At 36.7% G+C, this 16,014-nt stretch overlaps 1 protein-coding gene across 9 annotated transcripts in view; it reads right to left on the bottom strand.

Annotated features, from left to right (window-relative positions):
• Window positions 1–1,963: 1,963 nt before the first annotated feature.
• The window catches only part of LOC128163744 (rho GTPase-activating protein 39-like), a 46,998-nt gene continuing 32,947 nt past the window's right edge, over window positions 1,964–16,014 (bottom strand). For 8 of the 9 annotated variants that reach the window (XM_052827427.1, XM_052827400.1, XM_052827412.1 and 5 more), the window contains 10 exons: window positions 14,095–15,475; window positions 12,150–12,439; window positions 10,806–10,964; window positions 8,339–8,409; window positions 7,450–7,599; window positions 6,498–6,633; window positions 5,952–6,065; window positions 5,135–5,292; window positions 4,639–4,900; window positions 1,964–4,351 (listed from right to left, as the gene is read on the bottom strand). In XM_052827427.1, the coding sequence (XP_052683387.1) occupies window positions 4,157–4,351; window positions 4,639–4,900; window positions 5,135–5,292; window positions 5,952–6,065; window positions 6,498–6,633; window positions 7,450–7,599; window positions 8,339–8,409; window positions 10,806–10,964; window positions 12,150–12,439; window positions 14,095–15,475 (2,916 nt within the window). In that variant the 3' untranslated portion in view covers window positions 1,964–4,156. The remainder of the gene's footprint in view (window positions 4,352–4,638; window positions 4,901–5,134; window positions 5,293–5,951; window positions 6,066–6,497; window positions 6,634–7,449; window positions 7,600–8,338; window positions 8,410–10,805; window positions 10,965–12,149; window positions 12,440–14,094; window positions 15,476–16,014) is intronic. The other variant, XM_052827407.1, reaches the window with a different exon arrangement.

Genomic DNA, 16,014 nt, shown 5'->3' with positions numbered 1-16,014 from the left:
TGCAGGTCACGAACTCTCTAATTTGCATATTTGTGACGTTACTTTACCGTTAAAGATCTCAGTGCGCGGATCTCAGTGTCCTAAACTATTGCCCATCAAAAGCAATGAATAGGTTGACGCGAAAATAATTTACATATAGATTATATAGAAGAATTTTATTTATTTTCTACTAAAGTTCTTAATTGTTATGCAATGAAAATACCACAAATCAATTTAATAAGATATAAAATATATATAAAAATGTATAAATAAGACATACTTGAATTCATTAATGTTTAGTTAAAGGAACACCTCTCTACCTCTCTCTCTCTCTCTCTCTCTCTCTCTCTCTCTCTCTCTCTCTCTCTCAGCGTTTATCGAAATATGGGAATTGAAAAGGACAATTTCTTTTAATTATTATAAAATAATTGCATTTTACATGTACATATGTTACTACCCGGGCATTCATTGTGAGGGGTATGTTACTATAAATTCCAGTCTAGTTTGTCATTACGGGGTAATTGGCACACAAGTAAAAGCACTGGCAAAGAATACTCAGTTTTCCCAGCGTTTGATGTGTACCTTATATCCACCACTTGACCAAATGTTTTGTAATTAAAGCTGTTTCTGTCACACTAAAAGAATGAGTTTATAGATCATGCTGAGCATTATATTGTTTCTTTTTTTTATCTTATACTGGTACAAGTATATATGCACCAGCGTATTCTCTTATAAAAAAGAAATACATGTACTAATTAGATGAGACATTTAAGGAGAAGAATCATTTGTAAGCCCATTGCCCAATTTAAAAAGTAAAATTTAACATATAATTTGTATATCAAATAAATAAATAATTACATGTAATACTTAAATGTCTCAAATTTGCTACCTTTTTGTTAGAAATTTATCAAGGACTAAAAACAATTGTTTTACCAGTGATTTTTGTATGATCAAGTAAATTTTTACGCTTTCCAAACATGAGCTTTGTCAAACACCACAGTCAGAGGTACAGCATTATGGAATAAGGAGAGAGTATTTAGTCGTTCTCTCTGAAATAATGGCCATTTGATAGTACAGCTTCGTCAAGGATTGACATTTTTGCAACCTTGGATATCCAATCACTGTGAAATATCATGCAGTGTATACAATGTTAATTTGTAAAAACTCTAAACGATGAGTCTACTCTTATAGGTGGAACATTTCCTCCAAAGTTATATAATAAAATCCTTTCTCTTTTGGTTTGTGCATAATACAATCATCCCAGAAAACATACTTAACCCATACGAGTTACTTATATGTATAAGGTGAAAGTTAAAATTATCCCATTTATATCAATAAGTATTCTGCAGAGAATTTGATCTTAAACTTTGAACTTTCTCCACATTTGTCCCTGTCATTCAGCAAGGCATGTCTCTTTGATGTTAGTTGTACATGTATTAAGGTGTTATGGAACAATTTTCAGTATTAATGCGGATTAAAGTACATTATAATCAAATAACTTTCACTGGTTTAGAATTTTCAAATTTTACAAAATCTAATCAAAAATTTAACTCTAAAATTTTTTTGAAAGGTAAAAATTATAAAAGTCCAAGGGATTCAAACTCAAGACTTACAGATCCAGAGTTAATGCTCTAACCCACTGCGCTGTTAACTGATTAGGGAAATGAAAAATATTTGAAATTATAATTGATTTTAATGTTTATGATAGGAAGTACATCACAATATTGAGGTGTCCCATACCACCTTAAAGCAAACTGCAGCTGCTGATTTCCTTAAGAATAATGGGGGGCAGGGTTACTGAATTGGATTTTACTATTTGATCAAGCAGCCTGCTTAAACAATGTTATCAAATTCATCAAATTTTGTAATAATGTCATGTAAATCTAAGAATAATCTGCTTTAAATTATACATACATGTATTTTCATTCAGGTCAATCCAAAATTTGACCAGTTTTGTACATCATATCAAGAAGAACACAATAAGTTCGTATTTTTTCAATTTATTGTATGCTTGATTTCAATACTTAATAATAAAATTTATAAATAAAGCTTCCAATTTGATGAATAACAATTCTGACACACATACACACACTACAAAACATTCAATAACTGAGCAGAGAGTGGCACACGTCTCCCTGCCCCCTAAACTCATGCTTCCCTGGGTGACCGTCACTGAACAACCAGCCCTGAATTTGTCCACAAGCAGCTCAGCGGGTTTACTTGTGTTAGCACTTTATATCAACTCACAGCCATCCCACTGTACGACTTAAAAACAGCAATATGATAAATAATTTCATTTAAAAAAAATTAACAGCAGCAAAAGAAGACACCTCTTACTAAAATTTTATAGGTTTTTGACATAAAAAAATTCTAGCATAGTGTTGTAGCTTTTCTAACAGTTATGAAGCTACTGTACCGGAATTTGATTTACATTTATTAGGACTTTCTGCATAGATAATATTTTAAAGTTTTTCTCAATAAAGTTACCAAATTATGTAAGATACAGAAAAAAATAAAGAGTCAAAATTTCATCATGATCAATTGTATATTTCCTGTAAAGATTATCACACAATTTTTAACTGTAACAAAACTACAGGCATGTTGATATGAATATATATTAAGTTATCATCTAGATACTTGAAAAAGGAATTCATTGATGGGTGATGACCAAAAATGTTCACATTTAATGAAAGCACCTAACAACACACCTTGGTTATTCTTCTCTGTTTTCAAAATGGCAGTCTCGGAGTTATCTTTCTTAGATCTTCAGATCATAAATTTAATGAGCACCATCTAGAGGTTTGATCAATGTGGCAAACAAGAAAAAAATTAAAGGAATAGAAAATAACACAGAATTAAATCCCTGCAGTAAATAAACCAATGAATAAGCCAGTTCTATATTGCACATTTAAAAAGGAGGTCAGCACAGAGAGCTTAAAAAAAAAGCCCAGCTTTCATCAATAAATGAACTTGTGTGGACACATTGTTAACTCTGTGATCTCAATCAACCAGTAAAAAAAGAGTTTGTTCTGTGAGTGGTTCCATACAAAACAAAGGCAAAGCCATAGTCACCCTTATGACTGATATTTTTGTTCAATATAAAAACAAGAATTGGTTCCTTTTTACAATACACACTGAAATTTAGCAAAAACAAGAATCACAATAAAATGTGACATACATTCAGGTCAAGTTCAAATGAATGACATGGATGAAGCATGACTTCATAGAACAATAGAATATCCCACACTGTTGACAAAATTACTCCATTTTCAAGCAATGTCTACATCAACATTAGCTTCATCTACTTGACTACATGTAACTGTAACATTATTCCATGTAACTGTAATATTACCACATGTAACTGTGTAATACTCAAATTGTTGGAGCTACTGATGCACACTGTGTTGGAATGCAAAATCTATAGATGATGTCTTCAATGCAAATCAACAAACACAGACATACACACAGACAATGATAACAGATCATACAGGGCAGATAGGTAGACATATGTATCATATAGGCCATTTATTACAGCGTAGACTATGTACATATATGTACAAAGGGGTGCATAAGATTGCTGGTTCGTGAACTTGGAATATACATGTAACATTCAATCGGACTGTAACGTCTTATCACCCAGACTGTGTACTCCGAAAAATTATTGCACTTTTCAGAAAAAATCAACACTTTAAAACCTCTAACACCAGAGATAGTGATTGTACAGAGACAAAGAAAAGCTCAGCACTGCAAAGCAGGTAATGATGCCTCCCCCGAATACCCAAAAGTAAACAACTCTTAACAACACAGCTACATTCTGATTCATACAGCATTCTTATGTTGAATATGATGTACACAGGTACTTGTGTACACACAGGCATCTTGCAGGTGCTAAGCGTTTCAAGTCCATTTGATACTTAAACAGTTATAAAAGATAGAATTCTTACATCATATTCAAAGTGGAGCTATTACATGTAATTACAACAAAACAGATCTCATTAAATCTCACATCAGATACACCAAGCATCCCATAGATTCTTCCAAGTGCATGATCATTTGTACACAAAACAATTGTGTGAATATTATATATTTTAAAATGTACAATTTACATATTTACAATTGATTATATATCCTAATCTAGTTACAGACTAATTAAGTAGTTCTATAAGTAAGATTTCCATCAGACTATCCCTTCCATGAAACTTGTGTCTAGATTTTGAATCAGTGTCCGTATGAACCCCATTTCTTTCCGCGTGTTCTCGAATATCGTATGGGGGTCGATACACTCGCATCGCAAACAATTGGGTGCCATCACCATGGCCAGGTTATTCACATCCATCTTGGTTACCTTGGAATTCTCCTCTGCAGCAAAAACCTGAAAGAAAAACATTAAAACAGAATTCTTACTATTTTCACAGAGAAAGTTATATAAAATTTTGTGGTATTTAACAACACCATCCTTCATCAAACAAGAAGGAGGTACACAACACATTTTACATGAATATAAGATTCAAACAAGATTTTATGTGAAAGCAACATTGATCTTTAGGTATTAAGCAACAACATACATCATTATAAAAGAAAGAAAAAAACTTAAAACAACAAATTATCTTTCACTGAATTAATATAACTGTCCTGAATGAGGTGAGGCCAACAACTTACCTGCAGAAATCGAATGAGATAAGCCAAGACAAGACGGTTGATATCTGGGAGTTTACTGACGACTTCAATGGCCGCCTCCGGATTCTGATAATGCTGAATACACAGTTCATAGAACTCCGCGGGGATAAGGGGCTCATAGAGTTCACGGTACCAGAGCTTCAGTAAGGAGGCGGGGATGTGGGGGTCCACGCAGTCAGGGGGGAGGGACCACTGGTCACACTTTAGCTTTAGGGCGTTGACCTCATCTATATCACCGGGCACCCTGTCAATTAAAGCAGCCAATCAATCAGTCAGTCAACACATAAACACACATTAACCCCAATTTTTAATAGCATGTTACTTCCTTATTGAGAGCCAACTAATATTTCCTCATTTCAGTGTGCAGAATGAATATTCAAGGTGTTGAATATTGACTATGGTGGTCTAAGTATTCATAAAATATTTGTAAAAATAATCATTTATCCGGGTTTTCAATGAATATTTAGGAATTACGCACCTGAATATTCCCTCTGTCTGTGCTCCGTTATACCGCAGAACTTCCTCTGACAGTGTGGTCTGTATCCATGGCAATTTGCGGTCAGGGAATTTGTCCTTTTGTAGCAGCATGACGTCATCGAGCGAGCTTCCAAACATGGAGGGAGAAAAGACCGATTTCTACAACACAGATACAGAAACCGTCAGACAACATGTTGTTATTGTACAACAAGTGCACACAAATATCAAGAGTCAATTCAGGGTAAACATCTAAGAGTTAGACAGCTTAATACAAACATTTGTCTTTAGTGAGATAAATGTCTGCTTTTTTAAATTACTAATAATAATTTTCATCCTATCCATCAAAAATCTAATCATATGTGATAATGAAAGGAAACTTTTTCGAATAATACAAGTGCATGTTAAGACATAAAAATCTGGTAACTGAAACCAAGCCTTGAATCATTTTCAGTCAAGTTTTCTTTGATGAACATTATTATTTATGTACCTGTAGAATATTTGCTGTGTTAACTTATTCTAAGGTTACAGATTTCTAAAATCATACATAGTACAAATGCACCTGCAGAAAAGTTCAATATTTGTTATGTTTACTACCTGTATATTCCTAGATTCCTATAATTACTAGTATACATATTACTTATGAACCTACAGAAAAGTTCAACATTTGCTATGTTTACTAAGCCTCTATATCACAGATTTCTATAATCATACATATAGCTTCCTGCCGCTGACTATAAATGGAAGTGATTACATAGCTTTCCCTCTACCTCGGAGATTACGACATAACACAAACACAGGAAATGCCGGCCTGTACGTACTTTTGCCTGCTCGATCTCATCCATGTTGGGTTTACGTTGGCCTTTCTTTGGACCGCTGGCCATGATTTTATCCAGTCTTTTCTGGCATTGAACGGCAAAATGACTTAATGGTGTCTACAATGCAATCATCAATAACTTCTTAATCAGGTTCTCATGATGTAATATTTTAAGTTATTTAGAAAAGTAAAATGTTACTGATTCAGAATTTGTCATTCATTTTAGGCTGGACAACATTTGTCAGCTGTTTCATATCAAATTGTGCAAATATCAATTTGCAAGAATATCAAATCGTAAACGGCAATCATTTATTACGATTTCACATAATTCACATCTGTCAGAAAATAATAGAGAGATTTTAAATCAACAATGAGAGCTTCTCATGATTTTACACAGATATTCATTCCTGTTGTTTATTTAGGAATCTACAGTATTTAGATAAGTTTGGCACAAAGACTACTGTTACTTGCACAAACAATATGAAGTGATCAGTTGTTACCTCAGTAAGTACTATGTGGGTATGTACATGCACAAACAATCAGTGGTTACCTCGGTGGGTATGATGTTGTTGGTCTCATCCTGGTGTTTGGCGATGATCCCCTCCAGGTAACCGCTGAACTTTGTGGAAGGAGGGAAGAAGTAGAGACAGATAGCGATCATCTCCCAGCCCTTCTGTAGGCTGTCCCTGGGGGAGAAAAACAAAGAGACATGGTCAGTTACAAACACTGCAAAGAACCCAGCCCTTCTGTAGGCTGTCCCTGGTGGAGGAAAACAGAGACATGGTCAGTTACAAACACTGCAAAGGACCACAGGACTTCACCGCAGCAACACACATCATGGCTTCGGCAAAGAGATTAACACAAGTCAAAGTTCCTCCTACTGAGGAGGAGGAGTGGTGTAACTGGTGAAAATACAAGTCTCAACCGGGACTCGATGCCAGGGCCTCTGGTCAACTATGTCTGGGCTCTAACCACTAAGCTTTTGAGAACTGGCTGAGATTCATCTTTAAACATGGCCGAAATTGAATGAATTAGACTTATTAGATATTTCAATGATATAACATCAGGGCCCTACTTAAGACAGAGGATGTGCTACCTGGATTTGAGCCTAACCCCAAGTATACATGTACCAGTATATCACAGTCAGTGAGGTTTCTAAAGTTATTGATTTAACAAAACTATTCTAGAACTCGTACTAAATTGAGACTGCTTTCTCAAAAAAAACCCAAAACAGATCTTTTTCCATTTTTGTTTCTTCATAACATGAAAAATTTCATTGATTTTTCAAACTTTAACATTAATCTCCATAGAATGTACTTGCATGTACCCAAATAACATGAAAAAAAATTAACCCATAATCTTCAAAATAAGATACAATGAGACATATTGGTGCTAAAATTTTGATAGTGCCTATTACATACCAGTAAAATAGATACAGACTGAATAGAATTCACCTCAGACATGTGACACAGAGCTTATTTTCAACAGCCATCAACACCTACCCCTTTCTGTTTTCCGTGGTCTGTTTGCACAGTTGCATGTAGATTTCATCCCTGAGGTTGGTGATGCTCCACCCCTTGCTGATGATCTCCTGGGCGGCCTGCATCTGGGTCAGGCGGCCCTTACGGTCACCCATGTAGATTTGGATCAGTGAACAGGTTAAGGAAATCTTTGTAACATGTATATACACCTCTAATGCAGGTGTCTTACTTAGAACTATGTTAGTAAAGTGCTATCATAGTACCCAATGACAACTATTCCACCTATAACATAGTTTTATATATTTACTAATAGAAGTGGTAACAATAGTAGTGGTAGTAGTACATGTAGTAGTATAGCAGTACATATTTGGTTATCAGTCTATAAAAAATATGTTGTTATAAATGAACTATATCATAGCTTAACTTAAGCTCGGTTTTATAAAAGTAATTATATTACATTACATTATTCAATAATTAGTCCCCCTTGTGAACTTATTTTTAAAACTATAACAAAGTCCATTTAAACAAAATTATTTTCTACACAATATCAACATTAATTACTTGACAGCAATAATTTAAACTGACGAAGGCCTTGACAGACAAATGTTACGTGTGATTACATATAGGAGCAGCTAGTAGTTACATGTGGTTACATGTGGGACAGCTGGTTACGTAACACAGGTAACCACCACTTGTCGGTGTTATATGTTGTTACCACCAGACAGGATCCTGAGCTAGACTCTCTCTCTTTCAAGGCTGTTAATAAACTTTCATTTTACACAAAGGTGCGTTATGTTACTATAGGTGTAAAATGTGTAAATTCAGCTCTTAATTACTACATCACATTATGGATAAGTAATCATTGACTGCTGTACAGGCCAGTGCTGACCCTGGGAAGATAAGGATATGTTTGAACACTTCACAAGCTTCTTTTTTCACGGCTTTGTCATCTGTTCTCAAGATTGGCTTCTGTATGGGGTCCTACAAAAACACAGCAGATTTTAGCAGCTGCAGTTGATTATGGCAATCAAGAGGCACATAACACTTCACAAAATACACACAGATAAGCCAAGTCAAAAAATTAAATCAGCATCAGTTAAAACTAAACATGATGACCAGAATTCACAGAAACCCCGGTACAATTAAAATATTCCAGGAAATATCTTATCATCCGAAACATAAACCAGGAAAGTACAGAAAAATGTTAAACTAACCCAGTTCTCAGTACATGTAACTTGACAGACGGATTCTTACCTACTTTTGATACACAGTTCTCAATTTTATTAAAATTCGACCACAGTTTTGACTGTCAATAAATTCTACGTACCAAAACTTTGTTGAGACACATGCCCATAATCGCAAAATCACGATAAAGTATGCATATTATATGCATAAATATATATATAAACCACTTTGCATAAATTTTCCACTTTCTTGTTAATTTCAAAAACCCAGTTCACCGGGTGAATCAGAGTTTGAATGATTCAAGCTCAATGTTCTTCAGAAACACACGAAGGGTCCTTTCACTCCAACAAGTAAAATCCTTGATCACACTTCCCCTTACATAAGTTTCACTCATTAAGATAAACTGTTCTCAAAAATGCATATACTTAAAACATGCATAAATTACTTAGATATACAGCATACTTAGAGTGGCCTGTCAATGCATGGTAACAAATGCATCAGGAAACTTGACTAATGACACACCACACAGAATAACATTACGATATGTGTATATAAAGCACTTCAAATATGTACAAGGGAATTTATCTTACACACACTTAATCATGGTCACTTGATAAATCTAATAATAACCTTAATTTTAAAAATAAATGTGATGTCTTATTTGGGGATTTTTTATCATCTAATCAGAAAAATGCAGAGGAAATGTGTAGGCATGTATGCATTTTTCAAACCTACACATCCCTTCTGTGGAATTCAGTTGGAATCAAATCTAACAAATGAAACTTAACTGAATAGATTTCACAATACTGGTTGAGTGAACCAATCTACAGCTCTCCTCCCCCAATTCTTTACATACGTAGAATAAACAGTGGTCTTTCACTAGGACCTGACAACTTAGTGAACTTACAGAGATGTACGTCTCTTCCTTGGGTTCGAATTCTACCAGCTCTATATAATCCTCCTCCTTCTCGTATATAAAACACTGACATAGGGAGGCCAGAAAGTTACTCGTCATGATCCAGCCTTTCCTGGCATCATCAAAGCTCAACAATTCACATTCGCAGTCCGTAAGGCGGAAGAGCAAAAACAAACTCCGAAAGGGAAATCGGCTAGGATAGAGTTTTTACACACACAAATCATAGGGCATTTCCCGTCGATCAGGAAGGAATTGAGTCGTGTCATCTCAGTCCTGACACAAACACTGCAGCCCCAGTGTCTAGTGCTCACACTCAGGTAATTTATCTCACACTCATTAAACAACTTCACAAATAAATCACTTAATTAGCTCAGCTCAAAATCCACATCAATGTGCCTCAATGAACTCAGAGTTTGCTGTACCATCAGCAAAAACACTTAGCCATATCCGTCAGTGCATTCAATAAAAAAAATAGTTAACTCTCTGAGCCTTGTTCTATCATCATCTACTCCATTAATGGAGTCTGCATCTCGAGATGACTCCCGGCTCGTTGGAGTGAAACCATGTGTCATCGCTGGGATAACTACACTCCAGGTAACAAGACGTCCCGTGATTACGAGATTGTTACAATTCGGCCACATAGAATCAATAGCGGTCCACACTAATCACTTGCTGAAACAATCGGCCTGTGAATTACTCATTTGAATCCCACGACTCCAACCTGAGCCATTGATCTTCCATTACTCAACAAACACTAGCTCTGATCAATGCTGACGGTGGATTTCTCTCTGTGACTACTCCTGACATCCATTGTGACAAGGACATCAACAGATTACCCCAAAAACCTACAGATTAAGAGAGCTGGATGGTTGTGGCCATTCTTAGACTATATTAGTCTCCTCTAATAGGAGAGCTTTTAATAAATATATAGGAAAATACTCAAATTTTAACGTAAAATATTTGGATATTTTCTTTACTTATATATATAGTTAATAAACAAAATATATGTACATTTTAGTGCATATCTGATGGATAGTTTGTTGACCACTGATTGGCATCCAGCCTCCTTAAACGCCTCTTTGAGTCTACTTGAACCTGTATATATGAGTATCATGTACCTAGAGTTCAAAAACACATACACAAGTATGCTGTCTGTAGAAAAGGGGACAGGCCTACACACTCCAAAATTAGGACCATGTTGTACATAAGAATAAATGTGTCATAGAACCTAGATCAACTGAACACTTCTCCACAGTTTGGTTTGAACATTTCTTACCTTTGACCAAATGAGCATGTGCTCGAATGAGATTTTTTTCCCAAAGAGTCCTTTTTTGTGGCGATTCATGTAGTTCTCAATGTCAGAGTCCGACGGAAGTTTCTGTTTCTGTGACAGCGGACTGGCAGACCTGATAGGGGGCGCTGTACCCGCCCGATTCTACAAAAATAGCAACTGTATTAGGAAACATGTGAAAGCAAATCAAATGGCATAACTTTATCAACAAGGCTTTTAAACTCGAAACTATCTAAATTACCTGTAGTTTTGGTTTGTTTTCTACAGGTGAAAGTATGATACAATAACAGGTTTAGAGTATCGGCTGTCACACTTCTATACATATTCCACATGCGTGGGTTGTAAATAATGATGGGTGTTGAATGTTACCAAGATTCACTCATATTTTTTAATATCTTACTCATCATTTCTTTCTCTTACTACCATTATATAGAGTAGATTTCTCTGCATAGTTCTTGATCCATCTATCAATCATATTGATCACCTAACATATGTGCTATCTAAGTGTAAGATGTATATAACTTCCCCGTCTGATGTCTGTTAAGGTAGCCCATCACTCATTCATTTCAGTGATAATAAATGATATCAATACACAATATCAACAATGACATTTGGGCGTCTCTAAATCTTTTTGCATATATTTTGCAATTCTCTATTAACCTACAAGTCACAGTACAAAAATTTTAATCTTCTAAAATCAAAGGCAAAAAAATGGAATATAGTTATTTGTTTAGCTTATACTGGGACTGAGGGAGACATTGTCATGTTACCTGTCTGTTTGTCAGTCTATACTTTGACTGAGGGAGACATTGTTATGTTACCTGTCTGTTTGTCAGTCTATACTTTGACTGAGGGAGACATTGTTATGTTACCTGGCTGTTTGTCAGTCTATACTTTGACTGAGGGAGACATTGTCATGTTACCTGTCTGTTCAATGAGCCTATATTGGGACTGAGGGAGATGTTAAGTTACCTGACTATTTACCTGTCTGTTCAGTGAGCTTATACTGAGACTGAGGGAGATGTTAAGTTACCTGTCAGCTTACCTGTCTGTTCAGTGAGCCTATACTGGGACTGAGGGAGATGTTAAGTTACCTGTCAGCTTAGTTAGCCTATACTTGGACTGAAGGAGACGTTGTTATGTTACCTGTCTATTTACCTGTCTGTTAGTGAGCCTATAAAGGGACTGAGGGGGACATTTTTATGTTACCTGTCTATTCAATAAGCCTATACTGGGACTGAGAGGGAGACGTTGTTAAGTTACCTGTCTGTTTACCTGTCTGTTCAGTGAGCCTATACTGGGACTGAGAGGGAGACGTTGTTAAGTTACCTGTCTGTTTACCTGTCTGTTCAATGAGCCTATACTGGGACTGAGGGAGACGTTGGCCTCGGACTGGGTTGGTACGACCATGGATGCTGGCCGCTGCTGTAGGTCAACGGTCATGGAGTGACTCTTCTCGATGACCGGACTTCCAATGACCGAGTCATTTTTTTCCGGCTTCTTCCTCTTGAGAGATGCATGGTGGGATTCATATGACTCGTTAAGGATTCGATCATGGAGTGGGGAATTAAAGAAACTACTGTTGATTTCATCTTCATCAAAACTTTGGTTGAGCTCAACTAAAAAATAGAGAAAGACAATGTTAGAAAGCTCTTCAATAGGTTTAGTGTTTAATTTGTGTCTGGATTTGGCGAGCTTAAATCAGATATATAAAATCAAATTTACAGGATATAGACAAAAAAGATTACAAAAATTTGTCTATGGGCTTAATATAATAAGCCAATGGATACAAAAATAACCAAATTGCTTCCCTCTTTAATGAATAAAATTCTTGAAAATATGACAATGTTTATCTTTAGAGCTCTGAAAAGAGATTCAAATTTGATTACAACCGAATTCAAATTCCTACAATTTTTTTCATTAATGTGTCCAGTAAATTAGTTCTATCATTCATCTTACATTGGAAGGGTTACATTTTTCAAGCCAAGATCTACTAGTTAAATAAACTTTCGTTCACAAGATAAAATGGGTAAGAATGGACCACATGAACCATATATTGTATAAAAGAATCTTCAACAAGCAACACTAGACAACACACATATCAAACAAATCTTTTCTTAGCTTAAAAATACATAGATGCTGTTTCACCTGGTCATATAAAACATATAGATGCTGTTTCACCAGGTCATAGAAAACATTTATGTGACTGAATAAGTAGCGGAAAATTTTCAAGTACCTACATAACAGAGCACTATCCAAAAGCAGTAACTCTTCATTGAACAGGGGTGTCATTCCGACGGACCCGCCCCCTCCCGGGGGTCCTAACATTGAGTGCTGATAGCTGCCCCTGTACACTATAATGCCTCTGCACTACACCAGTGACCACTCGTGATCTGTTTTTCTTATTAATCTCAAACCTGCTGCTCGATCCAGCAGGAAGCTAGCTTGTCACTCAGTTCCTTTCTGACATCAATTTATTGCGTAAACATACACTCCACTAAAACACTGCATTCTTCCAACAAGGAAAATTTCCCAATTTAAAATACAATAGAGGCACAGATTAAATCCATGACTAGGTACTACTCCTAGTTTCTACCTCTGGCAACAAGCTGTATGCTCACATAAAGCTTTGGGGGATATAGCCAACTTGTTGCTATTTTGATGAAGGTCTCCTCACAGCTTTATTTCCCATCAAATTCAACCTTAGGTTGTTTGTTTTTATCTATCTCGAAAACTTCTGCATAATCAAATAGAAGAGGTAGCTAGCAGGAAATAGCCAGTTTAATAGAGATTTCTCTTATCTTTCTTGCCTATATCCATGTTTACTAAGGTTTCAATTAACACCATTTTAAATCTGCCTCACAACAATATTCTTTTTCCTGTACACGTTACATGCATCAGTAGGTTGGGGAAGTTGACTATTAATAAAAGGATGGGAGTGAGCTTTTTAAAGATTTGATCCATATGATTGAACAAGAAGCTGCTTTCTATAAGATGTGATACACATTAATGAGGTAATTATTACCACTAGGCCCCGTAATTTACCTGATTGTGTCTTTCAGTCACACTGAGTTCTACCTGGGTTTTACTCAGCTTAAACTACCTTGACCCTAAATTTAACCTTGACTTTTCAAACTTAATGAAGGAATATCAAGTATAGTTTAAACAAAACAAAAATTTAAATCAGTATTAAAAACTGGTTACATACGAGAACAAACTACAAATCCCAGTGATACAAAAGCATAATATAACTGAATCTGTAGCGAAGACTTACCGTCGGGCGGGAAGTGTGAGTTCTCTATCACTGGCAGTGACCGGTACCCTCGGTTTACATGTTGGTCCAGGTGAGGTCTCATCACAGCCGGAGATTCTCCATTTTTCAGATCTGGATAATCAGGGATGTTTTGTCTGTCTTTCAAAACCTCACGGTATATATGAGCATCCGAATGAGAAGGGGAATAATTCTTGGAGGGAGGCACATTAGCGTAATCCGGTTCGGAATCATCTGACACAGGGTCGTGGATCTGACTAGTAACCAACTGTTGAGAAATCAGAGCACTAGATCTGTCATGCACACTCTCTCTCAGCTCTTGTAAGCTTCGCTCTGATCCTCGCGACGACACACTCTCATGAAACGATGTTGAAGGGTCAACCTTCATTGGTTGCATGCGTAATGAACTGTTGGAAGCGTGGACATCAGCGGAGGGCTGCTTAAAGGAACCCTGGGAAGAATGAGAGTCTGATTCACGATTTCTAGACGAGTGAGAAGCTTGGCTGTCCGCCCGCTCGTGACGGACCACGCGGATAGAAGAATGCGAGGTATCGCTGTCTGATGGTTCGTGGGGGTAGTAATAGTTCTCTGTATAGTCCTTGGGCGCCACTTGTATCCCAGCAGCAGAGTATGATTTAGGTTCAGCATAGGTGGGGTCATAGTTCACAGCTTGTTGCTCTACATTTATTCTCTTATATGCGGTACTTCCATTTCTTTTTGGCACGCCAACATAGGCTGGATTAGTTCGGGGAAAAGATCGGGGTTTTTGTGATAATAATGAGGGACTAACACTTCCTTGCTGATGAGCAATGTCTTGACTAAATGGTATACACTCAGGGTCAGGGCCAGAGGACATGCTTGAACTGTATATTCGTTCATTAATATCAGAACTGTACATATCTTGACTGCCACCACCAAACCCCAGTGGTGGGGGGGTGAACATGTCCTGCCGACTGGAGGTTGATCCATACGAGTCGGATCGACTGGCGTACTCCCTCTCTGATGAGAAACTTGCCTGTCGCCGCGCGGGGTGGTATGGAGATAAATCATGAGGCATGTACGAGTCATCTCGAGCCCGGTAGTCCGTGAATCTGTAACTGTTTGAGCGAGACCCCGCACCACTAGCAGTGTCTGTGGGGGGCCTCTGCATAGAGTGAGTTCTCTGAAGCCGGGGCGAGTCCGTGACTCGAGGTGACATCTCGAGAGATGAGTCACGACGGATCACGGCGGACACTGGTGGACTAGAGGAGGAATACCCGGCCTGCGTCGACTGAGATGACTGGCTGCCACGGCGACGTACACGGTCTCCATTACGCTCCCGGAAACTCTCCTGATGACTAGAACTACTCTGTGAGGAGGCGGAATCCTGTCTGTTGAAGCGATGCTGAAATCACAGAAACAGCAATGTCAATCTATTAAACTCAAGTTATTCACTGTGGAATCATCTCAATAGTTGGGCCAAATTTTGTGGATTGCTAATTCTTTACAGATTCTTTAAATTTGTTATTTCTTGACTCAAGTGTCCACAAAAATAGAGCAGCAATAACAATAAATGATTATAAAGTACCGATATTTGAATAATAATCATAAGTCTGCTATCTAGAGAACATTGGTTGTATTGCTGTGAACAAGAATGAAACAAGATACCTTTTTTAACACCATTTTTTAAATACCGCTATAATTGAAGGAGATTTAATCTTTTCATTGCCATGATACCTAATTAATCTTTATATATGACCTTGAATTGTCATTCATTCACCTGTTAAACTGACCTAATTGTCAACAATAAAAGGTCTCCCTGTTATATAACTCAAAGTCAGGAAATAAATAAAAAGACAAGGAAAAAATGTCCATAAATAATATTACAAGCGATCTTCGATCTTAGACAAGTTATAACAATATTAAATACTGTTGGATTACTCA

Source organism: Crassostrea angulata, chromosome 1 (assembly GCF_025612915.1).
Source record: "Crassostrea angulata isolate pt1a10 chromosome 1, ASM2561291v2, whole genome shotgun sequence".
NCBI classification, from domain to species: Eukaryota; Metazoa; Mollusca; class Bivalvia; order Ostreida; family Ostreidae; genus Magallana; species Magallana angulata.
The sequence above is the reverse complement of the archived record's forward strand: the minus strand, read 5'-3'. Positions and strand labels throughout refer to the sequence as shown.